General features: G+C 47.6%; 3 protein-coding genes across 4 annotated transcripts in view; 2 read left to right on the top strand and 1 right to left on the bottom strand.

Moving 5' to 3' along the window:
- The window catches only part of LOC310746927 (asialoglycoprotein receptor 1-like), a 38,793-nt gene extending 31,249 nt beyond the window's left edge, over positions 1–7,544 (bottom strand). The window contains exon 1 of one of the 2 annotated variants that reach the window (XM_083581182.1): positions 7,275–7,544. The gene's annotated coding sequence lies outside the window, so the exon portion shown is untranslated. The remainder of the gene's footprint in view (positions 1–7,274) is intronic. The other variant, XM_083581185.1, reaches the window with a different exon arrangement.
- LOC310748680 (zona pellucida sperm-binding protein 3-like) overlaps positions 1–8,584 on the top strand; it is a gene marked incomplete at its 3' end in the record, with an annotated part of 16,299 nt that extends 7,715 nt beyond the window's left edge. Inside the window, exons 5-9 of the mRNA XM_083584526.1 lie at positions 1,443–1,563; positions 4,010–4,101; positions 5,057–5,196; positions 7,303–7,422; positions 8,574–8,584. Coding sequence (XP_083440652.1) covers positions 1,443–1,563; positions 4,010–4,101; positions 5,057–5,196; positions 7,303–7,422; positions 8,574–8,584 — 484 coding nt within the window. The remainder of the gene's footprint in view (positions 1–1,442; positions 1,564–4,009; positions 4,102–5,056; positions 5,197–7,302; positions 7,423–8,573) is intronic.
- On the top strand, positions 7,278–25,214 carry LOC310746974 (uncharacterized protein). The gene is made up of 6 exons (XM_083581253.1): positions 7,278–7,422; positions 16,053–16,175; positions 17,333–17,416; positions 18,969–19,106; positions 23,397–23,534; positions 24,879–25,214. The coding sequence occupies exons 2-6, from the start codon at positions 16,058–16,060 to the stop codon at positions 25,022–25,024; spliced, it is 624 nt and encodes a 207-aa protein (XP_083437379.1). The 5' UTR covers positions 7,278–7,422; positions 16,053–16,057; the 3' UTR covers positions 25,025–25,214.

Raw genomic sequence — 25,214 nt, 5'->3', positions numbered from 1 at the left:
GGGTGCGGTTTATATTTGTGCCAATATGGTAACAACAACAATTCTCTTTTTTTTTTTAAGAAATATTTATTAAGATTTTACAAAGACAAATATACAAAAACACATAATAAAAAAATAAAAAAATAAGTAAACATACAGAAAAAATAAGAAAAATTAAAAACAATTATTTTTCATAACTTAAAACTCATTTGCTTGTTTCTTTGACTTCCTCACACCTCCCCTTCTTGTATTCCCATTCTCAACAACAATTCTCTGAGCAGTTCACATATAACGGCATTACCCTATTCATTTAAAAGCAGCCAAAAAACTAAAGAAACTGGATTTTTAAGCTGATAAGATGCAATAAAATCAACAAAATACAGGCCAAGTCACCTTCATTGTCCGGGTGCTGGCTTGCCGAAGCAGAAAAGAGATTTGAGGGTGCATCTAGCTGTACAAGGGAGGTGCCTGTCTAATATCCATTGGCAGGGAGTTCCAAAGACCACGTGGGAAACGGATGATTAAAGTGCTCCCTGAATGGGGGGGAGACAGGCTGCCCAAAGCCAGGAATCCCTGTTTCAGCGGCGCTCAGAGCAAAATCGTTATTTCTAGTAGCCTCTGAGGCTTTGCTTCTGCTGGGATTCCTGCATTGCGGCGGGTTGGGCTGGATGACCTCAGGGTGCCTTCCAGCTCCCTTGCTTGGAAACATAGGAATATGCCTTCTGTCTGGCTAGTAATCTTTTGCCCAGCAATCTAAAGGCCTTGAGCAGAAAAGCCTCTTCCCCGCTAAGGTCTGTGACTTGGGGGATAGAGCGTTTGTTTTGTGTGCAGAGAAGGTTCTGGGTTCGATTCCTGACGGCATATCCGGATATGTCGGGACTTAAAACCTCCCATCAGCACTTCCTAACACGCCTAAAGAATCACAGAGGGCTTATCCAGCCTCCTCTTGTCCTGCCGCTTTGGAAAAATCCACTCTTTAGCGCTCAATCGGCACAAACAGCCAATTCTGGATTGACGTTTGCTCTGATTTAGCACGAAAGAGCAGCTTTTCCTTTGGAAAAGGAAAAAACCCAGTTAAATCGCAGGGAAAAACCCGAGAAAATCTCAATCCTGTATCCTCAGCGCTGTATTGTTTTTAACACTCGATTGGGAGCCACCCAGAGTGGCTGGGGAAACTCAGGCAGATGGCGGGGTATAAATAATAAATTATTATTATTATTATTATTATTATTATTATTATTTATTATCCAAGGGAAAAGGTAGGTGGGAAATCTAGCATAAAGGCTGACCTCGAGGAGTCTCTGGAAACAGAAATCCGCCGTAAGAATTTCCTTTCCTTTTCACCCGAAGGGTGGTCAGCAAATTTAATAAATTTAATAAATGAATGAAATCTGGGGGAAACAGTCAATTTTCCACCACCCTCCAGTCCCCAAAGTCGGTGACGCTTTCTCCCTTTGGCGCAGGTGTCTGGTGGACGGGAGGCAAGAGGGCGTCTCGTCTACGTTCCTCGCACCCAGAGTCTCCGAGGAGACGCTACGTTTCACGGTGGACGCCTTCCGGTTTGCCGGGGACTCCAGGAATATGGTGAGCTGGTGGGGTTTGGCGGTGTGGGAGGCCTTGTCTGGGCCCACGGGTCTGTGGGAGCGAAGTCCCTAGAGCTTTCGTCCACCTGGCGCTGATGGGAGTTATAGTTCAAGGCGCCCGGAGGGCGACAGGATGGCCTAGGCGGGTTTTTCGAAATGGGCTGCACTGCCCCCTGGAGGCAGCTGTGTTACTTGCACAGGTCAGAAATAGCTTCAACTGGGTTTTTGCAATTCTTAAAAATTTTATTTGTTTTTCTTTTCTTTTTTTAATAAATGTTTATTAAAATTTTCCATCTTAGTAAAAAAAAGAAAAAAATAAAAAATAAAAAAATAAAAAAAAACACATAAAGTTTACAATCCGTATTTTCAATGACATATTTCCCTGACTTCCCCACACCTCCCCTTCTTATATTCCAATTCAAATTGTTAGTTCAACAAGTTCTTATCCCCAATTTTTAACCTTTTTATATTTAGCTCATTTTAAAGAAAAAACCAATTTTAACTTATAAACATCCATATTTATACATCAGTACTCATTCTTAAAACCTTTTCCTAAAGTCGACCCAAATTCCCTTCCACGAATTTATTCGTTTTTCTTTTTCATTCATTACATACATCTCAAATCCTTAACGTTTACTATATATTCCTTCCTACCTAGGCTTCTCCCAACTTCCACTTCGGAAAAACGTTATTAATAACATAACATCAAACCTAAAGACGTAGAAGTAAACGCACCATATTATTTCTCTATCTCCTAAACATTTTGTCGTGCTGATAATGTGAATGTTTATTTAAATCCTGCCACCAAGTCTATCGACTTTCTTTGTTTCTGCAAGTATAATATAAATGGTTCCCATTCTTTTTCAAAGCCACTGTGGTCCTTTTCTCTTAATCTGTCATTTTCGCCAATTCTGCGTAGTTCATCAACTCCCTTTCCATAGAGGCGCAAGTTACAGCAACGGCCAAGGCGACATTTTTCCACCTTCGCTGCATCAAGCAGTTGGTCCCTTACCTTTCCCGCCCCGATCTGGCCACAGTGATCCATGCGACGGTCACCTCCAGGCTTGACTACTGTAATTAGCTCTATGCAGGGCTGCCCTTGAAGCTGTCCCAGAAACTCCAGCAGGTGCAGAATGCTGCAGCGAGGTTCCTCATGGGGTCTCTGCCATGGGAGCATATTCACCCAGTGCTTTTCAAACTGCACTGGCTCCCAGTGGAGTACAGGGTCAGATTTAAGGTGCTGGTTTTGACCTTTAAAGCCCTTCACGGCCTAGGACCCTGGTACCTAGGGGACCACCTCTCCCGGTATGCCCCACGGAGAGCCTCAAGGTCCATAAATAGCAACACCCTAGAGGTCCTGGGGCCTAAGGAAGTTAGATTGGCTTCAACCAGAGCCAGGGCCTTTTCAACACTGGCTCCAGCCCGGTGGAACGCTCTGCCTCATGAGACCAGGGCCCTGCAGGATCTGATTTCTTTCCGCAGGGCCTGTAAGACAGAGTTGTTCCGCCTGGCCTTTGGCTTGGAGCCAATTTGATTCCCTCCCTCTTTTTCTTTTTTCTTTTCCTTCTCCTCCTGCGATGAGGCTACATTTTAATATTTTAATGTTGTATTTTAATTTTGTTTTTAAGATGTAATCATTCAACTTGTTTTTATTATTGCTTGTAAGCCGCTCTGAGCCCGGCCTTGGCTGGAGACGGTGGGGTATAAATAAAAATTATTATTATTATTATTATTATTATTATTATTCTCTTTTGCAATTCTGAGCGGCTTGAATTTTATTTTCTCCCTTAGCGGATCATGCAGACTGCCATTCTGAGTGGTGTGTCTTTTTATCGGGGATGGTTTTATGGAACCAAGTGAAGCTGGGTTGGGGACCCACTGACTTACATGCTATATAAATGGTCTAAACTAAAGAAATCAAACAGTTGTAGGGTAAATGGAGGTCCGATTGGGTCAAGGTGGGTTTGCCGCCTCTCCTGATGGGCAGCGATTGTGTGAGTCCCGTGCCCTATGCAAGCCCTAAAATTAGAGAGGCAGTGTGGTTCAATGGTTAGAGTGCCGGACTAGGACGTGGGAAAGAGCAGGGTTCGAATCCCTGTGCCAACTCGGCCAGGAAGCTCGCAGAATGTGACCCTGGGGGGCGGTCACTGCATCTCAGCCCCACCTCTATCCCACAGTGTTTTTGGGTGGGGATCAAATGAGAACTAGGGCCTTGGTTCGAATTCCCACACAGCCAAGAAGCTCACTGGGAGCCGGTTAGCCTTGCTCGCCTCGCAGGGTTGTTGTGGAAAGCGGGAACCATGCCGGTCTCGTTGAGCTCTTTGGAGAAAAAGGCAGAATATTCACGCAATTAATAAGGTGCAACCAGTTGATTGACACCTGTCGCCACTGTCCCCTTGCTGTTTGCCCAAAAAGCCCTTTTTAACCTCCTGCCTTCTCCCCTCCAGCTGTACGTGATTTGCCACCTAAAGGTAACGCGAGCTGACCAAACGCCAGATGTCCGGAACAAGGCTTGCTCCTTTGACGTTGCCAGCAGCACGTGAGTCGCTTGTGAGACGCACAACACATTTCCCCCCCCCCTTCCTGAAGCCCTTTTCACTGTTTACAGGTCCGCCTCTCCTGGTCTGCCCTGCAGAAGACCTTAAGGTCCATGAATAATCACAGTTTAGAGGTCCCGGGCCCTAAGGAAGTCAGATTATCCTCCCCCAGGGCCAGGGCCTTCTCAGTGGTGGCTCCGACCTGGTGGAATGCTCTGTCCCAGGAGACCAGGGCCCTGCAGGATTTAACCTCCTTCCGCAGGGCCTGTAAGACAGAGCTATTCCGCCTGGCCTTTAATTTGAACTTAACCTGATCTTTTATTCCCCTTCCTTCCCTTTTTATAAAGATTTTTATGGGATCCCACAGCTAATTCTCCCCTGGTCTCCTCGCTGGCCCAAATAGGACTAATTCAGCCAGCTAGCCCTGGTGATCATCTCATGTTTATTGGATTCCCCCCTGAAATTGATTTTTGAATTCTGAATTTATTGTTACTCACGTTTTATACTGTATTTTATGCTGTTTTTTGTTGCATCAATTAAGTGTTTTAAATTTTATGTACTGAGTTGAATAGGATCCAAACTGCAGCAGTCTGATTGGTCCTAGAACAATAGGATCCAAAAGGCAGCAGTCTGATTGGTCCTAGAACAATAGGATTCAGAATGCAGCAGTCTGATTGGTCCTAGAACAATGCAGCAGTATGATTGGTTGGCAAGAACCACCCAATCATGCTCCAGATAGAAGTGAATCCACAACTTGATTGGCTTACAGTAGAATTCCGGAATTAGCCAATCATATGCAGCCCATTGTGTAAATAATGTATATAAAGCAGATACTTTGAGGGGACTTTCATTCATTCATTCCTCCTCACCACTATGAGCTGAATAAAGAGCATGAAATCACTTTGCGACTCTGAGTATATTTCAAATTTCTTTCATGCTCTCCGTTTCTCCCCAAAGCTGGCTTCCTGTCGAGGGACCTCGAAGCATCTGCAGCTGCTGCGAGGCGAGGAATTGCGACCGGGTGCCGGCGGAACAGGCCCCCAGCTTCCTTGCCGGACCCCGAGCCGTGGAGATGAGCTGGCAAAGAAGTCTACCAGGTGAATGGGTTTTCTGAAGGCTCGGAGGTCGTCTCCTCCAACCCTGCCCCTTTGGCGTCCTCCCGATATGCATTGCTGGGGGTTGAGTGGGATGATACTACTACTAATAATAATAATTTATTATTTATTAATATTTATACCCTGCCCATCTGGCTGGGTTTTCCCAAGCCACTTTGGGCAGCTCCCAACAGAATATTACAAACATGATAAAACATCGGATATTAAAAGCTTCCCCAAACAGGGCTGCCTTCAGATGTCTTCTAAAAGGCATCTGAAGGGAGGGCGTTCCACAGGGCGGGCGCCACCACCGAGAAGGCCCTCTGCCTGGTTCCCTGCAACCTCACTTCTTGCAGGAAGGGAACCACCAAAAGGCCCTCGGAGCTGGACCTCAGTGTCCAGGCTGGACGATGGGGGTGGAGATGCTCCTTCAGGTCTACTGGGCCTTTGAGGCCGTTTAGGGCTTTCAAGGTCAGCACCGACACTTTAACTTGTGCTCAGAAACGTCCTGGGAGCCAATGGAGGTCTTTCAAGACCGGTGTTATGTGGTCTCAGCGGCCGCCCCCAGTCACCAGTCTAGCTGCCGCATTCTGGATTAATTGCAGTTTCCGGGTCACCTTCAAAGGTAGCCCCACGTAGAGCGCATGGCAGTAGTCCAAGCGGGAGATAACCAGAACACGCACCACTCTGGTGAGACAATGGGCAGGGAGGGTCTCATCCTGCGCACCAGATGGAGCTGGTAGACGGCTGCCCTGGACACAGAACTGACCTGCGCCTCCATGGACAGCTGTGAGTCCAAAATGACTCCCAGGCTGCGCATCTGGTCCTTCAGGGGCACAGTTGCCCCATTCAGGACCAGGGAGTCCTCCACACCCGCCCGCCCCCTGTCCCCCAAAAACAGTACTTCAGTCTTGTCAGGATTCAACCTCAATCTGTTGGTCGCCATCCATCCTCCAACCGCCTCCAGACACTCACACAGGACCTCTGGAGTCTGACCCTACAGTTTGATGATTCTGTGTTGGGCAGCACTGTAGTTGAAGCTGGAGCTCCCCACACAACTTTGGGGGCTTTTTAGTTGAGGAAAGGCAAGTGAGAGGCAGAATGAGGGGATCTTATAATACATGGGATAGAGTGTGTTTTTTTTTCTTTCACAATATGAGAAATGGTGGAAATTCAATGAATCTGAATGTTGGAAGGTTCCGTCGTTCACGCAGCTCAAAGTTAAGCTGTGGAACTCCCTGCCACCAGATGCAATGATGGCTACAAATCTATAATAATATTACTGTTACTATGATTATTACGTATTTATTTAAACCTTGCCTTTCCCCCCCTGACAGGTAACAGATAAGAACAGCCAGTGCTTTTTTTCCTTAAAAAATGTTTAGGGGGGTACTTTCATTTTGCCGCTCATATTTAAATACTGCCCCTCAATGAGGCCAAATTTAGATTCACAAAATGTTCAGGGGTATGCGTCCGTCCCCCCCCGGAAAAAAGCACTGAGGCTAGCTAAAAAAATATAGCAGGCAACAGTCTTTTGAAAACAACGAAACGTGGATAGAATGAAAACAAGATGTAAAGATGGGAAAGCTATTGAAGCCATAAAGATAATTACAACAAGAAAGGCTTTAAAATACAATAAGGAAGGCTTTAAAATAATAATAATAATAATAATAATAATAATAATAATAATAATAATAAATAAATAAATTTATTATTTATACCCCGCCCATCTGGCTGGGTTTCCCCAGCCACTCTGGGCGGCTCCCAATCGAATGTTCAAAACAATACAGCATTAAATATTTGAAAACTTCCCTAAACAGGGCTGCCTTCAGATGTCTCTTAAATAATAATAATAATGATAAGAGGGTTGGGCAAAATTCATGGAGGAGCGAGAGAGCGATCGATGGCCACTAGCCAGGACGCCTACGCTCTGTCTCTGAATCCCAGTTTCTGGAAGCTGCAGGAGGGGAGAGAGGGATCTTGAGTTCGAATCCTGAAGATTTACCTATAATGGGCCTCTGGTTGGCCACTGTGGGAACAAAACCCTCGACCGGACGGGCCATTGGGCGTTTGTAACTCACCCGCTTTCTGGCTTCCTCCTGACCACAGCCGAGTTGACCGCACCCCAGGCCCACCTGACGCTGGGACCCCTCTTTGTTTTCGACTCACCGGAGAACTCTGCAAACTTCCCCGCAGACCCGGCCAGCGCTCAGAAGACAGCAGTGGAAGGTAAATGGGACTCGCAAAACAGATCTTCTTCTCCTTTTCTAGTTTCTCTTCCTAACTTTCCAAGAAAGGAACTGGAAGATGCTTCCTCGGTAGTTTTTTAGGGTTTGGTTTCCACCCTCGGCCGTTTCCCTGGAAATGCCTTTTTCTGCTGACTTTAAAATCTGAGTTTGCTTCGGCCAAAACTGCTTTTGGAGCATTTTAACGAAAAAATTGCGGTGTGTAAAAAGCAGGAAGTTTGTGGCGCTGCCTCATAAGACGCACGGGGGGGGGGGGGCGGTCATCCAAGGAAGCAGAATTCTGGTTTTCAGGACAAAAAGAGACGCAGCACATAATTTGACCCCCGGAACTCACCGCCACAAGATTAGCGGCGGATGGTTTTTTTTCAGGCAAGGAGGGTGAGGTTTGGATGGCTGCTGGTTGCATAGCTGTCAACTGTCCCTTACTTGGCAGGAAAGTCCCTTATCCCAGCGCCGTGTCCCGCTGCTGTCCGTTATTGATGATGTCCCTTAAATTTCCCGGGTTTCAAAGGAAGCAGCTCCTCTCCCTCCCTCCCTGCCAGGGAGGAGGGAGGCTCCAACTGTGTTGCTTGGCTGCGTTGCTCACCCAATAAGGAGTCTGAGAACGACTGGGGGGTGGAGCTTGCATGCCTTGTGCCAATCAAATCGGCCGCGTTGCCTGGGGACTCGCCTTTGCTCAGCGCTTCCCAGCGGAGAGGTGACGGTGGTTTTCCTTGCTGCATCCCCTTTGCCGGGTTGCTGCGCTGTGGGGACCGCCGCTTGAGGCTTCATTTGGCTGCTGGCTGGGCTTTCTGCCTTTGGCTCAGAAGCTGAACATACCTGTGCCCTGAAAATCCCTTATTTTGGCTGCTGGTCCCTTATTTTTGAGGCTGCTGGTCCCTTATTTTCAAATCTGTAATTTGACAGCTATGGCTGGTTGTGAAGGGTGTGTTTTGCTTCCAGAGGTGGCGTGCCCTCTGAGGATCGGTTTTTGGGAATTTCAAGCAAGGAGAGGGGTGTTGCAAACTGCATCCCATTTGCAGCATTCCCTTGGGGGTGCCTAGGTAGCCCCATGCGAAGGGCAGGATCCTGGACCAGCCGAATGGCTCAGCGATTCTCGTCAAAAATATCCAGACCGCCTTTTCGTTCTTTCAGTGTGTGGCTAGATCAGGGGGCAATGGAGAAACCCAAAACGTCCGGAAAACTGGAATAGCTCTGGTTAGCTTAGTTAGATTGCAATGTGGGTACCAGGTGGGTCTCTATAGGGAAGCCGTTCAATAGAGAGGCTGTTGCCATAGCAAAAAAAGAAAAAAATATCTTTTCTCTGCCCTACCTCTGAAGGAGAGGCGCAGCGAAAAACTTGTACAGTGGTACCTTGGTTCTCAAACAACTTGGAACCCAAACAATGTGTTATGTACTGAGTTGAATAGGATCCAAAATGCAGCAGTCTGATTGGTCCTAGAACAATAGGATTCAGAATGCAGCGGTCTGATTGGTCCTAGAACAATAGGATTCAGAATGCAGCGGTCTGATTGGTCCTAGAACAATAGGATTCAGAATGCAGCAGTCTGATTGGTCCACAGGAGCCACCCAATCCAACTCCAGGTGGAAGTGAATCCACAACCTGATTGGCCTACAGGAGAATCCCGGAATTGGCCAATCACGTGGGGCCCATTGTGTAAATAATGTATATAAAGCAGACATTTCGGGGGAACTTCCATTCCTCCTCACCACTATGAGCTGAATAAAGAGCATGAAATCCACTCTCGATGTGGCTCGAGTATATTTCACACTGCAAACCCGGAAATAAGTCTTCCAGTTTGTGAACTTTTTTCGGAAGCCGAAAGTGCTCCATTTTGAGTGTTATGCTTCCAGTTTGAGTGCCAAACTTGCATTTTGAGTGTTACGCTGAGGTCTGTCTGTTTTTGCAATTTATTTTGTGTTTTTGATATTGCTGCTTTTTTTGTTTTGTTTTTGTGACTGTGCTGAACCCAGTTCAGCTACCGACTGATTGTGTAACTGCAGTACAGGTTTATTGCTTTCATTTTATGGATCAATGGTCTCGTTAAATAGTAAAACTCATGTCAAACTGCTGTTTTAGGGGTTGTTTTCAAAAGTCTGGAACGGATTAATCCATTTTGCGTTGCTTTCTATGGGAAAGCGTGCCTTGGTTTTGGAACATGCTTTGGTTTTGGAACGGACTTCTTGAACGGATTAAGTTCGAGAACCAAGGTACCGCTGTATATGTCAACTCAGGGATGCCTTTATATTTTGAAGGCAAGGGAAAAAGAAAAGCCAGCACTATCTGATCCGGCGCAGCAGGGCTTCCAATTTTCATTCTGCTCCCAGGAAATTGCAGAAGATGCAATTATCTCCAAGGGTAATTTGGGAAGCCTCACAGCTCCCTCTAGTGTTGCAGAGCCAGTACTGCCAGAAGCAGGATTTAAATGGTATTTCCAAATATCACTAGGGAGGGGGAGAGAGGTTCAATTCAGGTCACCCTGGAAGACGAACGGACTCAATTTGCCCGATCCGAAACAAGGCGATGGCCGAAACGCAGCCCCCTCTGAAATAATAATAATAATAAATTTTATTTATTTTTTATAAGATATTTATTAAGATTTTTTAAGGTATTACAATAAAATGAAAAAAATAACAAAAATACAAAATAAAAATAATTAAAAACACACAAATTTTCCACTGCTTATTTTCCTTTAGCTTGTTTCCCAGACCTCCTCATACCTCCCTTTTTTGTATTCCACCTCAAATTGTTGGTTCAGCAAATCCTTGCCATTGTGTTTTTACCTATTTATAACCCTTTTTTCATATTCCCTTAAAGCATTACAGCTGGAAACCACTTAATTTCTATCCAACATCATTCTAACATTCGTTAATTTTACAATATTTCTGTAGATAATCTTTAAATTTCTTCCAATCTTCTTCCACCAACTCTTCTCCCTGGTCTCGGATTCTGCCAGTCATTTCTGCCAATCCCATATAGTCCATCACCTTCGTCTGCCATTCTTCCAAAGTGGGTAAATCTTGTGTCTTCCAATACTTTGCAATAAGTATTCTTGCTGCTGTTGTAGCGTACATAAAAAAAGTTCTGTCCTTCTTTGGCACCAATTGGCCGACAATGCCCAGAAGGAAGGCCTCTGGTTTCTTCAGGAAGGTATATTTAAATACCTTTTTCATTTCATTATATATCATCTCCCAGAAAGCCTTGATTCTTGGGCACGTCCACCAAAGGTGAAAGAATGTACCTTCAGTTTCTTTACATTTCCAATAATAAATTTTATTTATACCCCACCCTCCCTGGTCAGAGCCGGGCTCAGGGCAGCTAAAACCGGTAAAACTACAATAAAAACATAATGGGGGGGGGGCAATTTAAAATGCAGCCTCATTTTAAAAGTAGCCGATAGAGCAAGACCATAAGGGGAGGGAAACATAAGGGTCAGACTGAGTCCAAACCGAAGGCCAGGCGGAACAGCTCCGTCTTGCAGGCCCTGCGGAAAGATGTCAAGTCCCGCAGGGCCCTAGTAATTATTATTATTATTATTATTATTATTATTATTATTATTATTATTATTTATTCATTCATTCATTCATTCATTCATTCCCCACCCATCTGGCTGGGCTTCCCCAGCCACTCTGGGTGGCTTTCAACAAAATATTAAAATGTTAGTCTCTTGGGACAGAGCGTTCCACCACGTCGGGGCCAGTACTGAAAAGGCCCTGGTCCTAGTTGAGACCAATCTAACCACCTTGTCACTTGGGACCTCTAAGGTATTGTCATTTGTGGACCTCTCCATGGGGCGTACCAGGAGAGGCGGTCCACACCCTCTGAATTATGGCAATGTGCTTCTCCAGCCTGAGTAGTGGGTACAAAAGAAATGCATGTGCTGGGGTAAATCGTGCATAAAAATGCGTATGTTGAAGAGGGAATTGGAAAGGGCCCAAGGGTCATCTAGTCCAACCCTCTGCAATGCAGGAATCTTTTGCCCACCGTGGGGCTAGAACCCACAACTTTGAGATTCAGTGTCTCATGCTCTTCTAACTGTGCTCTTATGTTAGCTATATTAGTTATATTATTATTATTATTATTATTAATATCAGTGCTTTTTCCTGGGGGTACACAGGGGTACGCACACCCCTAAACATTTTGCGAATCTTTGTACAGTGGTACCTCGGGTTACAGACACTTCAGGTTACAGACTCCGCTAACCCAGAAATAGTACCTCGGGTTAAGAACTTTGCTTCAGGATGAGAACAGAAATTGTGCAGCGGCAGCAGGAGGCCCCATTACCTAAAGTGGAGCTTCAGGTTAAGAACAGTTTCAGGTTAAGAACAGACCTCCAGAACGAATTAAGTACTTAACCCGAGGTACCACTGTAGTTTTGTCCATTTACTTATGATTATTCTTCCCGTTTTGAACTATAAAATGGTGGTTTTGAGTCGAAATGAGAGTACCCCTAAACATTTTAATTTTTTAGGAAAAAAGCACTGATTATTATTATTCTATCAATATATTATTGCTTTACGGTTGTAGGTGACCCGGTGAAGTGATTCTGGGGGGCAACTAATCCATATAATCACAGGGTTGTATTTTTTTTGAAGGACAGACCGGCATTGAAATTAACAAACCTAAATTAAGCAAGTCCAATAACGTCAACATGTCTGCACTGAGCAGCGTCTGCGCTGGGGAAATGACCGATAATAATTATAAACGTGGCATTTTTTTTCTCACGCATAAAATTTTATTTTCAAATGAGACTGCATCTGGCTTTGTTGTTGTTGTTTAGTCGTTTAGTCATGTCCGCCTCTTCGTGACCCCCTGGACCAGAGCACGCCAGGCACTCCTGTCTTCCACTGCCTCCCGCAGTTCGGTCAAACTCATGCTGGTAGCTTCGAGAACACTGTCCCACCATCTCGTCCTCCGTCGTCCCCTTCTCCTTGCGCCCTCCATCTTTCCCAACATCAGGGTCTTTTCCAGGGAGTCTTCTCCTCTCATGAGGTGGCCAAAGTCTTGGAGCCTCAGCTTCAGGATCTGTCCTTCCAGTGAGCACTCAGGGCTGATTTCCTTCAGAATGGAGAGGTTTGATCTTCTCGCAGTCCATGGGACTCTCAAGAGTCTCCTCCAGCACCAGAATTCAAAAGCATCCATTCTTCGGCGATCAGCCTTTTTTACGGTCCAGCTCTCACTTCCATACATCACTACTGGGAAAACCAGAGCTTTAACTATACGGACCTTTGTTGGCAAGGTGATGTCTCTACTTTTTAAGATGCTGTCTAGGTTTGCCATCGCTTTTCTCCCAAGGAGCAGGCGTTTTTTATTTCATGACTGCTGTCACCATCTGCGCTGATCATGGAGACCAAGAAAGTAAAATCTCTCACTGCCTCCATTTCTTCCCCTTCTGTTTGCCAAGAGGTGATGGGACCAGTGTGCCACTGTCAGATCAAGCTTGTATTGCTAGCTTTCTTTGCAAGCCTCTGCTTTCCATCTCTTCCCCCACCGACAGATGGATGGGTAACTTGCTCACCCTGGTCTAAGGGGTCAGGCCGCTGCTGGCTGCCTCCGTGACAGATCGCGTGCACTCTCTGAGAAGTCGGCGCATCGCAGCTGACAGCTCCACACCCTGGGATTTGCCCCCGTTTATTTACATTTGCAAAAAGACTTTTTATTGCAGTTCTGCGCAGAGGAGGAAGTTGCCGCAAAATCATAGTCTCTCTCCCTCTGCCCCGTGATGCAACATACCGTATATTTCACTCTGTAAGACGCACCAGACCACAAGACACACCTAGTTTTTGGAGGAGGAAAACAAGGGAAAAAAATATTCTGAATCTCAGAAGCCAGAACAGCAAGAGGGATCGCTGCGCAGCGAAAGCAGCAATCCCTCTTGCTGTTCTGGCTTCTGGGATAGCTGCGCAGCCTGCATTCGCTCCATAAGACGCACACACATTTCCCCTTACTTTTTAGGAGGGAAAAAGTGAGTCTTATAGAGCGAAAAATACAGTAATTTCAGAGAACCCAGGCAACTGGGGGGAAACGCACTCTGAAGCAAAGAGTGGACACAAAAGGCTCCTTAGAATTACAGTGGTACCTTGGTTCTCAAACAACTTGGAACCCAAACGCTGCAAACCCAGAAGGAAGCGTTCCGGTTTGTGAATGTTTTTCGGAGGTCGAACATGCTCCATTTTGAGTGTTACGCCTCTGTTTTGAGAGCGAGAGAGAGATAAAACTTTATTCGCATTAGCCAATGACCATAGGAACAATAAAACATCACAGTATACGCAGAAAAGGAAATTTGCTGTAAAAGCACAATTTAAAGTCCTGAATCAGCAGTCAGTTAGTGGCCCTTATTCTGACTGCCCCTGCTATGAACCTAGCAACCTTTGCTGTTATCTGCTCATTTTGATCTGATAGAAGAAATGACATTGTGGCAGTGGCTGAGCGCCATGGGATGGTTAGTACGAGTGGGGTGATGATCTCGTTCCTCAGGGTGTTGTTTTTTTAGAGAGAGTCCAAGACAGGAGGACGTGAGCCACTGTTTTCGGTGCTACCATCTCCACAGGGGCAAAGGCGTTTCTCAGGTGGGATCTTTTGGAATCGACCCCCAAGTACCGCAGATGCCGAAACATCCACGATTTTGTTTCTCATGGTTTTTACCGATAATTTTATCGCTCTGTCCTTTTGGCAAGCCGCATTGACTTTGAAGTACAGTGGTCCCTTGGTTCTCAAATGCCTTGGTGCTCAAACAACTTGGGACCCAAACACTGCAATCCCGGAAGTAAGTGTTCCGGTTTGCGAACTTTTTTCGGAAGCCAAACATGCTCCGTTTTGAGTGTTACGCTGAGATCTGTCTGTTTTTGCTATTTATTTTGCGTTTTTTGTGGCTGTTTTTGTGACTGTGGAACCCAGTTCAGCTATTGATTGATTGTGTGACTGCAGTACATGCAGGGGTCAGCAAAAACAAAGTGAATATTTCAGATAAATTTGCAGGGAAACGCTAGAGTTTTGTCTTTTAAATTACAAACCTTTCCGATGGACCAGGCTAGCGCCTGAATGAAACTCCTTCCTTGCATTGTATTTAAAGTTTTACTGTTCTTGCCACTTTCAAAGCTGTTTCCTTCGATCACATTTGTAATATTTAGGATTCTGGGTTGCCACAAGGCAGCCTGCTTTTGGTAACAGCTATTGATTTTCTTATAAATTAAGTGAAGGTTTGTCCATGTGTGGCAAGTAGCAATACATAAATACTTCATGCTCTGAATCTGCTTCAACCGTATGTGAGTAAGGGTGTGTAAGAATAATTTCCGTGCAATATTCCTTGCTGGGTTTTATTGTGTTGCAATATTGTCTTCCTTAGTGGGTTCTGCAAACTGCTATTCTGAATAATACTTTTTTTAACGGGCACAGAAGGGGGAACTGCGGGTGAGTTTATGGAACCAACAGGGCTGTGGCCAAAAAAAAGCTTTGGGAATCATGGTTCATAAAATTATGCCTTGCATGGAGAAAGGAGATACAGACGAGTTTTACTCTCTTTCCCGCTGAGCACGATAACTTGGGGACATGCAATGAAGGCTGAATGTTGGCATATTCAGGACAGATGAAAGTCCCCTCTGCTCATAGCTAGACTGTGGAACTCCCTCCCACTGGAGGCAATGATAATTGCTGACTTCTTGTTGTTGTTGTTGTTTAGTTGTTTAGTCGTGTCCGCCTCTTTGTGACCCCCAAGACCAGAGCACGCCAGGCACTCCTGTCTTCCACTGCCTCCCGCAGTTTGGTCAAACTCATGCTGGTAGCTTCGAGAACACTGTCCCACCATCTCGTCCTCCGTCGTCCCCTTCTCCTTGTGCCCTCCATCTTTCCCAACACCAGGGTCTTTTCCAGGGAGTCTTCTCTTCTCAGGAGGTGGCCAAAGTCTTGGAGCCTCAGCTTCAGGATCTGTCCTTCCAGTGAGCACTCAGGGCTGATTTCCTTCAGAATGGAGAGGTTTGATCTTCTTGCAGTCCATGGGACTCTCAAGAGTCTCCTCCAGCACCAATTGCTGACATAGATGCCTTTAAACATAGGGCCTTCTCGGTAGTGGCCCTGTGGAACGCCCTCCCACCGGATGTTAAAGAGAAAAACAACTACCAGACTTTTAGAAGACATCTGAAGGCAGCCCTGTTTAGGGAAGCTTTTAATGTTTGGTGGATTAGTGTATTCTAATATTTTGTTGGAAGCCGCCCAGAGTGGCTGGGGAAGCCCAGCCAGATGGGCAGGGTATAAATAATAAATTGTTGTTGTTGTTGTTGTTTATTACTATTAAAAGAGGTTGAGGCTAATTCATGGACGAAAGGGCTATCGATGGCTCCTAGCCACAATGGCTCGGCTCTGCCTCCACGTTCAGAGGCAGCGATGCTTCTGAGAACCACAGGAGAAGAGAGGGGTCTTGGGTTCAAGTCCTGCTCAACTGGACCATCCGGTCGGCCACTGTGAGTGCAGGATGCTAGACGAAACTTGTTAATGTTTAAGCAAAAGGCAAAAAAGAAAGTTGGGCTCCTGGCCTGATCCTGCAGATCTCTTTTTTAAAAGTTCTTACGAGCCGCTACTCTAGACGAAACACATCTCCTTTTTCTGTTTTTTGGCAGCCTTCATGCCAGCGATGGAATCCAAGGTGGATGTAATGAGAACCTCTCTGCCCTTCAAAGGCCCGGGAAGGTCGGCCAACATCTCGGAAGAGCAGGAGGATAATCCTGAGCCGCCTTTGGATGGTACGTGCCGGGCGATGGTGTTGATAGCACAAGCTGTGAAAAAAACACATTGCCCTGAGAAGGGAGAGCAATTCGATTTAGAAGCTAGACTGCCGGGTTTTATTTAACTCCCTAAAGCGGTATACGGAAATAGCATTAAAAAGAGCCAGGCAGCGTTGCAGAAAGAGGAATGGTGAAAGAGCATGGCCCAAACTTTGTGGATCGGGGGGGGGGGAAGTCTAGGTCAGTGGTTCCCAAATTCATGGCAGAGGGGGCTCTGGGGGGCTATGCCCTGGCTCAGTGGCATAGCGTGGTTTGCCAGTGCCCGGGGCACTAATAATAATAATAAAAAATTTTATTTATATCCCACCCTCCCCAGCCAAAGCCGGGGCGGCTAACAACAATAAAATAGTACAACATTCTAAAATCATTTCATTATATAGTTAATTCAAATCAAATTGATGGCAACCATTGGGCTAGAGTTCTGTGAGGATTGCCAAAGGAGGGAGTCAGGCTGCGCCCTGACCAAAGGCCTGGTGGAACAGCTCCGTCTTGCAGCCCTGCGGAAAGATGTCAAGTCCCGCAGGGCCCTAGTCTCTTGTGGCAGAGCCTTCCACCAGATCGGGGCCACGGCCGAAAAGGCCCTGGCTCTGGTTGAGGCCAGCCTAACCTCCCTATGGCCTGGGACCTCCAAGATGTTATTACTTGCAGACCGTAAGTTCCTCCGTGGGACATACCAGGAGAGGCGGTCCTGTAGGTACGAGGGTCCTAGGCCGTATAGGGCTTTAAAGGTCAAAACCAGCACCTTAAACCTGATCCTGTACCCCACTGGGAGCCAGCACTGAGGGCCTTCTGGCGGTTCTCTCCCTGCGAGAAGTGAGGTTACAGGGAACCAGGCACAGGGCCTTCTTGGTGGTGGCGCCCTCCCTTCAGATGTCAAGGAAATAAACAACTATCTGACTTTTAGAAGACATCTGAAGGCAGCCCTGTTTAGGGAAGCTTTTAAGGTTTAATAGACTATTGTATTTTAATATTCTGTTGGAAGCTGCCCAGAGTGGCTGGGGAAACCCAGCCAGATGGGCGGGGTATAAATAATTAATTATTATTATTTATGATTCTTGGCCGACTTTCCTTGAGCAGATCCAGCGTGGCAGCCAATGCTTTCTAATTCTTTGCAGTGTACCTGCGGAGAGGCCCCATCTTCATCAGTGAGGCGGAAGAAGGATCTGGGTTTCCGGACCTAGTCGAAGCAGCAAGGCCAGGTACGGAGTTTCCCCAGAATTGCCTTAATTGATACGTGCTTGTATGTAGCATTTGAGAGCAGGAGAAGGTCGTGCCTATCTCCTGGGTGGCACGATGCAAAAGCTCTGCTCCACTTGATCGAGTTCTGCAGAGCGTAGGATTGTAGGTTTGGGAGAGACCCAGAGGTCATCCAGTCCAACCCGCTGTGATGCAGGAATCTCAGCTAAAGCATCCATGACTGATGGCCGTCCAACCTCTTCTTAAAAACCTCCAAGGAAGGAGAGACCATCACCTCCCAAGGGAGCCAGTTCCACTGTTAACAGCTCCTAATTCTCTGCTCCTTCCTTTTAACTGGATTGGGGTGTTGCATTCCAAAGGTAGGGGAGAGATTCCCAGTTATCAAGGAACACTCAGGTGGGTTGGACAACCAAAGCATCCCTGGCCATCCAAGTTCTGCTTAAAGTAAGGTTACCAGATTTTTTCCCAAAGAATCCGGGGACACTTTTTTTTTATAAGAGAAAAAAAGTAATTTTAAAAAAGTTACTTAAACAAGAGGGGACGCGGGTGGCGCTGTGGGTTAAACCACAGAGCCTAGGACTTGCTGATCAGAAGGTTGGCGGTTCGAATCCCCACGACGGGGTGAGCTCCCGTTGCTCGGTCCCTGCTCCTGCCAACCTAGCAGTTCGAAAGCACATCAAAGTGCAAGTAGATAAATAGGTACCGCTCCGGTGGGAAGGTGAACAGTGTTTCCGTGCGCTGCTCTGGTTCGCCAGAAGCGGCTTAGTCATGCTGGCCACATGACCCGGAAGCTGTACGCCGGCTCCCTCGGCCAATAAAGCGAGATGAGCGCCGCAACCCCAGAGTCGGCCACGACTGGACCTAATGGTCAGGGGTCCCTTTACCTTTATTTTATTTAAACAAGAAGTAATATCTTCTCTTCTGTGGTCTCCTCTGTCACACGGCCTTCCTCTGGGCCCCAATCTGCCCTCTTGGAGCGCTAACCGCCGTGGAGTAGGCTCGGATCGGGCCTGGGCTCGGCCATTGTCCTTGCCTTCCCGGTGCCCTCCTACCTCCCCTCTTCAACGGTGGCAATGGCGTGGCAATGTCGGGGCTCCCCTCTTTTTTCTCCTTCCTCTTTCTCTCTCTTCCTTCTCCTCCTCTCCTCTTCCTCCCTGCGTTGGCTCTGGGTTTTTCCTGGCCCCAGAGCACCACTGGGCAGTCGGCTGGGTGGCCGGGCGCTCTCTCGCTTCCAGCTCAATTTGGGTGGTCAGCGGTTCCCCCAGTTGACACTCCATGCGTCCCCAATTCCCCCTTGGCAGCGCCAGTGGCTGTCTCGGCAGCCCAGAGCCAGCCTGGTAGCGCAGTTGGCTCTGGCTGGCGTCAGGAGCTGATCACCGCTGTGGCGCCCGCCATTTTGCCTCGCCGGAAGTCCCCATATGATGTGTCTTGTGCCGTTGACCAATCACGCAACATTCATTACCTCTGGATCTGGGTTCGAGTTCTACCCCAGAGCTCTCTTTGTGGCGAGAGATGGCACAGCTCCTTGAACTGACCTGCCCTTTCTCCCCTCAGAGGCGAGGAAAGCACTGGAACTGAAGGCTGAAGTTGTCACCATGACCCTTGAAGGTGCCATCTCCAGGGCAGAGAACCATACCACTTCCAGGACTGGGGAACTCACTACCACTGCATCGACAGCTGCTCCCAAAACAGGTGAGGCAAGGGGCTTGAGTCTGGACCTTGTAGTCTCAGAGCTTGGGATATTCTTCTTCTCTGGTGATCACTCGTACCCGAGTAAGATGGTCGTCCATAAACAAGGTTTAAACAGTGAGTCTGTAAGTGACTGTGGAGGCCAGTTCTAGATTCACACATCGTTCCACAGTGGGGACATTGGTTTCCGAATGGAAGTCAATCACGGTGTGGATTCACCAAGCATGCCTTCCTCCTAGCACGTTTCTCCCTTGCGTCCTGAGTTCGAGTGTCTTCAAAGCCCTCAACGCCTTTGGTAAAGGCTGTTCTCCAACTGGAGCGCTCGCAGGCCAGTGTTTTTATACTACATTTTAGATTTGCCTTGAGACCGTCTTTAAACCTCTTTTGTTGACCACCAGCATTACACTTTCCATTTCTAAGTTCAGAAAAGAGTAGTTGTTTTGAGAGACACGATAATCTGGCATCCGCACAACATGACCAGTCCAGCGAAGTTGATGTTGAAGAATCACTGCTTTGACATTGGGGATCTTTGCTTTTTTCCAGCAGTAAAGTTGACCCCTGACCATTAGGTCCAGTCGTGGCCGACTCTGGGTTGCGGTGCTCATCTCACTTTACTGGCCGAGGGAGCCGGCATACAGCTTCCGGGTCATGTGGCCAGCACCCGCCGGAGGGGTACCTATTCATCTACTTGCACTGGCATGCTTTCGAACTGCTAGGTTGGCAGGAGCAGGGACCGAGCAACGGAAGCTCACCCCGTCGTAGGGATTCGAACTGCCGACCTTTGGATCAGCAAGTCCTAGGCTCTGTGGTTTAACCCACAGCGCCACCCGCGTCCCCAGTAGCAGACTAGTATTAGTTCGCCTGTCTTCCCAAGTGAACTTTGAGATGTACCTGACCTGGCAGCCCCATCTACTAGTAGCGGCTAGTCTCATAAGCTGATGTGTTAACGCTGTGGCACAGCTTCTGTCTCCAACGCGCCTCATTCCTTGCCCCCTCTCTCGCTCCAGGGTGGATGCCCGATTTCCAGTTCTGTGCCATGGTGGTACTCATCGTAGAAGCCACTGTTCTGCTCATCCTCTTGGCCATTCGCCTGTCCCCCAGACACTACGGCCGTCCATGTGTTTCAGAGCACAACGACATCCAACATTTTTAAGCATCTTCCATGCAAACTGTTACCAAATAAAGCACTTTAAAGAAACACACGTACGCAGCACCCTTTTGCAGTCTCCGCTCATTTCAGGGATTTGGGAGAAGGGATCTGAGTTCATGAATGCAGCCTTTGACCCCAGGCTGGCATTTTGGGGGACCCATAGCCGAGGTTTTTCTACCACATAGCACCTCGGGATGCGAACGGGATCCGGAGCCCTGTTCGCATCCTGAACAGAACATAAGACGTGACTGGGTGGGTCGCGTTTCGCCACTTCCGCGTGACATGATTTTGACCGTCTGCGCGAGCGGCGAAACCTGGAAGTAAAGCGCTCCGTTACTTCCGGGTCGCCATGGAGCGCAACCCAAAAATACTTATATTGAAGCGTATTTATCCCAAGGTATTACGGGATGCGGGTGGCGCTGTGGGTTAAACCACAGAGCCTAGGGCTTGCCGATCAGAAGGTCGGCGGTTCGAATCCCCGCGACGGGGTGAGCTCCCGTTGCTCGGTCCCTGCTCCTGCCAACCTAGCAGTTCGAAAGCACGTCAAAGTGCAAGTAGATAAATAGGTACCGCTCCGGCGGGAAGGTAAACGGTGTTTCCTTGCGCTGCTCTGGTTCGCCAGAAGCGGCTTAGTCCTGCTGGCCACATGACCCAGAAGCTGTACGCCGGATCCCTCGGCCAATAAAGCGAGATGAGCGCCGCAACCCCAGAGTCGGCCACGACTGGACCTAATGGTCAGGGGCCCCTTTACCTTTACTACGACTGTAATACTGGACAACCTTGAGTCAGGCCGCAACCACTTCTGAGTCCTGATCCAGTACTTGCATATACCCTCCGACATTTCTCTGATGAAAATAGGGACATCTTACTCAGTGCTATATTTCTTGAAAAAGAGGTGCCAGAACTCACCATGAACGCCGTCCTTGTTCTCTTATAATGGCCATGGTGCCTATTTGAGAGGTGCCAGAACTGGAAAAAAACTCTGGTCCTATTCCATATTAATAATAATTTTATTGGTTATACCCTACCCATGTGGCTGGGTTGCCCCAGCCCAGGTATCAGCAAACTTTTTCAGAAGGGGCTGGTCCACTGTCCCTCAGACCATGTGGGGGGCCAGACTATATTTTTTTTGGGGGGGGAATGAATTTCTATGCCCCACAAATAACCCAGAGATGCATTGTAAATAAAAGGACACATTCGACTCATGTAAAAACACGCTGATTCCCGGACCGTCCGCGGGCCGGATTTAGAAGGCGATTGGGCCGGATCCAGCCCCTGGGCCTTAGGTTGCCCACCCCTGCCCCAGCCACTCTGCGCAGCTTCCGACATACAGTGGGTCCTCTGGATATGAATTTAATTCGTTCCTGGGGTCCGTGCGCACCCTGAAAAAATCTGTATCCAGATGCGCTGCTTCTGTGCACACACAAGCGGCGAAATCCAGAAAAATACTTCCGGGTTAGCCGCTTTTGCAACCCAAAGTTTATGTTACTCGAGAGTAACGTAACCCGAGTGTCTACTGCAGGGGTCAGTGTGGCAGGAAACTTTTTCAGCAGGGGGCCGGTTCACTGTCCCTCGCACCTTGAGATGCATTTTAAATAAAAGGACACATTCTGCTCGTGTAAAAACACACTGATTCCTGGACCGTCCACAGGCCGGATTGAGAAGGCGATTGGGCCGGATCCGGGCCTTAGTTTGCCTACCCATCAGGCATCACCATTGCTATACTCTGACACCTGCTAAAAACGATATTTAGCAATCTGTACATTCATCTTTATAGTCAACACCCTACCTAATAGTGAAAGATTCATTCTATTCCAAATTTGCAAATTTATTTTATTATCTTCCCAAGTTTTTAAATACCGTATTTTTCGCACCATAGGGCGCACCGGACCATAGGGCGCACCCAGTTTTTAGGGGGGGGAAATTAAGGGAAAAAAAATCTCCCCCCCCAAGCTCCAAAGAACAGCGTACAGGCTGCGCACAACCTCTCCCTGCCGGAGGGGTCGCGCGCGGCTATGGCACGAGCCAAGGCAGTGAACAGGATGGATCCCGCTCGCTGTTTTGGCTTCCCCTTTAGCCCCGTGCAGCCTCTCCTTGCCGGGAGACGCTGCGCAGGGCTTTCCTGGCTTTCCTGGGAGGTGGGGGGGATTCCCTCACCTCTCGCAAAAGCCCGCAGAAGCCGCACAACCCCTTTAAAGAGATCGCGGCTTCTCCTGGCTTTTCTGGGAGGTGGGAGAAGGGACTGATGCGACCAGTCAGTCCCTTCTCCCTCCTGTGGAAAAGCCCGCAAGAGTGCACAGAGCTTGTGTGCAGCTCTTGGGGGCTTTTCCCGCCTGCCCTCCCCCCTGCATTCACTCCAGAGGACGCACACACATTTCCCCTTGCTTTTTAGGAGGGAAAAAGTGCGCCCTATGGTGCGAAAAATACGGTAATTATCTTTTACAAATTAATATTATATTAAATTATACTCAACCTTTCTTTCCATCTTTTAACCAGATACATCTTGTAATTTATTTTTACTCTCATCATTCATATTTTTAACCAAGAGTTTGGTTTTATCTTTATTTGATCTGAAGACCTGCTACCTTGCCATTTTTTTTAAATCTCTTGTAATGCTTTTGGGATTGACTCTATTGGTTCTTCTACAGATACATAGTGCAAGTTTAAATCTGTTTTTAGCCTCCTGTCGTTTTATATTTTCAAAGGTCATGGTGGTTAATTTTGCCGCTTGATAATTTTATGCACCCGATGGTGTAGAAAATGACAGGAAATAAATATATAAAGCTGTTCAAAGAGAGGTCGGGTGATCATCTGTCAGGAATTATTTATAGCTGAGATTCCTGCATAAATGCAATGGGGGGTCAGACTGGATGGCCTTTGGGGTTCCCTCCACCGCTTGTTAGAATCCTTCTGTCTTGAGAGTGAGCAACCGGCCCAAATTCACGCCTGCTAAGCTTTCTGGTTGCATGGGGATTTGAACCCCCTTCTCTCCTAGATCCTATTCTGACACTGTCACACCAGTTCGAATCCATTGCTTCGGGTCATGCCCTCTGGATCTGGGTTCGAGTTCTGCCCCAGAGCTCTCTTTGTGGCGAGAGATGGCACAGCTCTTTGGACTGACCTGCCCCTTTCTGCCCCCGCAGAGGCGAGGAAAGCGCTGGAACGGAAGGCTGAGGTTGTAACCATGACCATCAAAGGTGCCATCACCAGGGCGGAGAACCGTACCACCTCCAGGACTGGGGAACTCACTGCCACTGCATCGACAGCTGCCCCCGGAAAAGGTGAGGCAAGGGGCTTGTGCAAATGTGACTCTGGACCTCGTAGTCTTGGAGTTTGGGATATTCTTCTTCAGCAGTGAGTCGTAGCCGAGTAAGATGGTCTTCCATAAACAAGGTTTTAACAGTGAGTCCGTAAGTGACTGTGGAGGCCAATTCTGGATCCACACGTCCTTCCACAGTGGGGACATTGGTTGCTGGGTGAGAGTTGATCATGATGTGGATTTGCCAAGCGTGCCTTCCTCTTAGCACGTTTCTCCCTTGCGTCCTGAGTTCAAGTGTCTTCAAAGCCCATGACACCTTTGGTAAAGGCTGTTCTCCAACTGGAGCGCTCGCAGGCCAGTGTTTCCCAATTCTCGGTGTTTATACTACATTTTTAAAGATTTGCCTTGAGACAGTCTTTAAACCTCTTTTGTTGACAACCAGCATTACGCTTTCCATTTTTAAGTTCAGAAAAGAGTAGTTGCTTTGGAAGGCGATCATCAGGCATCCGCACAACATGACCAGTCCAGTGAAGTTGATGTTGAAGGATCATTGCTTTGACACTGGGGATCTTTGCTTTTTTCCAGTACAGTGGTACCTTGGGTTAAGAACTTAATTCATTCCGGAGGTCCGTTCTTAACCTGAAACTGTTCTTAACCTGAAGCACCACTTTAGCTAATGGGGCCTCCTGCTGCTGCCGTGCCAAAAGAGCACGATTTCTGTTCTCATCCTGAAGCAAAGTTCTTAACCCGAGGTAGTATTTCTGGGTTAGTGGAGTCTGTAACCTGAAGCGTATGTAACCTGAAGCGTCTGTAACCTGAGGTACCACTGTAGTAAGGTAAAGATAAAGGGACCCCTGACCATTAGGTCCAGTCGTGGCCGACTCTGGGTTGCGGTGCTCATCTCGCTTTATTGGCCGAGGGAGCCGGCATACAGCTTCCAGGTCATGTGGCCAGCATGACTAAGCCTCTTCTGGCGAACCAGAGCAGCACACGGAAACGCCGTTTACCTTCCCACCGGAGCGGTACCTATTTATCTACTTGCACTTTGACGTGCTTTCGAACTGCTAGGTTGGCAGGAGCAGGGACCGAGCAACGGGAGCTCACCCCGTCATTGCGGGGATTCAAACCGCCGACCTTCTGATCGGCAAGTCCTAGGCTCTGTGGTTTAACCCACAGCGCCACCCGCATCCTTTTCTAGTAGTAGACTAGCATTAATTCACCTGTCTTCCCAAGTGAACTTTGGGGTGTACCTGACCTGGCAGCCCCATCTGCTAGTAGCGGGTAGTCTCATAAGCCGATGTGTTAACGCTGTGGCACAGCTTCTGTCTCCAACGCGCCTCATTCCTTGCCCCCTCTCTCGCTCCAGGGTGGAGCCCCACCTTCCAGTTCATTGCCATGATTGTGGTCGTCACCGAAGCCACCTTCTTGGTCATCCTTGCGGCCATGTACCTGCCCTTCAGACGCACTGGCCATCCATGTTCTGCAGCTCACCACGACATCGAACGTTTTTAAGCATCTTCCATGCAAACAGTTACCAAATAAAGCACTTTAAAGAAACACACGTACGCAGCACCCTTTTGCAGTCTCTGCTCATTTCTAGGATTTGGGAGAGGTTCATGGCTCTGTCCTGCGCTCAGTGTTCAAGGTCTTTATAAAATTCCTTGGATGAAAGAATTTAGCAGATGCTCATTCAATCTGCAGA

Source organism: Podarcis filfolensis (assembly GCF_964270895.1).
Source record: "Podarcis filfolensis genome assembly, chromosome: 13".
NCBI classification, from domain to species: Eukaryota; Metazoa; Chordata; class Lepidosauria; order Squamata; family Lacertidae; genus Podarcis; species Podarcis filfolensis.
Note: the sequence above shows the minus strand (reverse complement) of the source record. Positions and strands in the feature narration are given on the sequence as shown.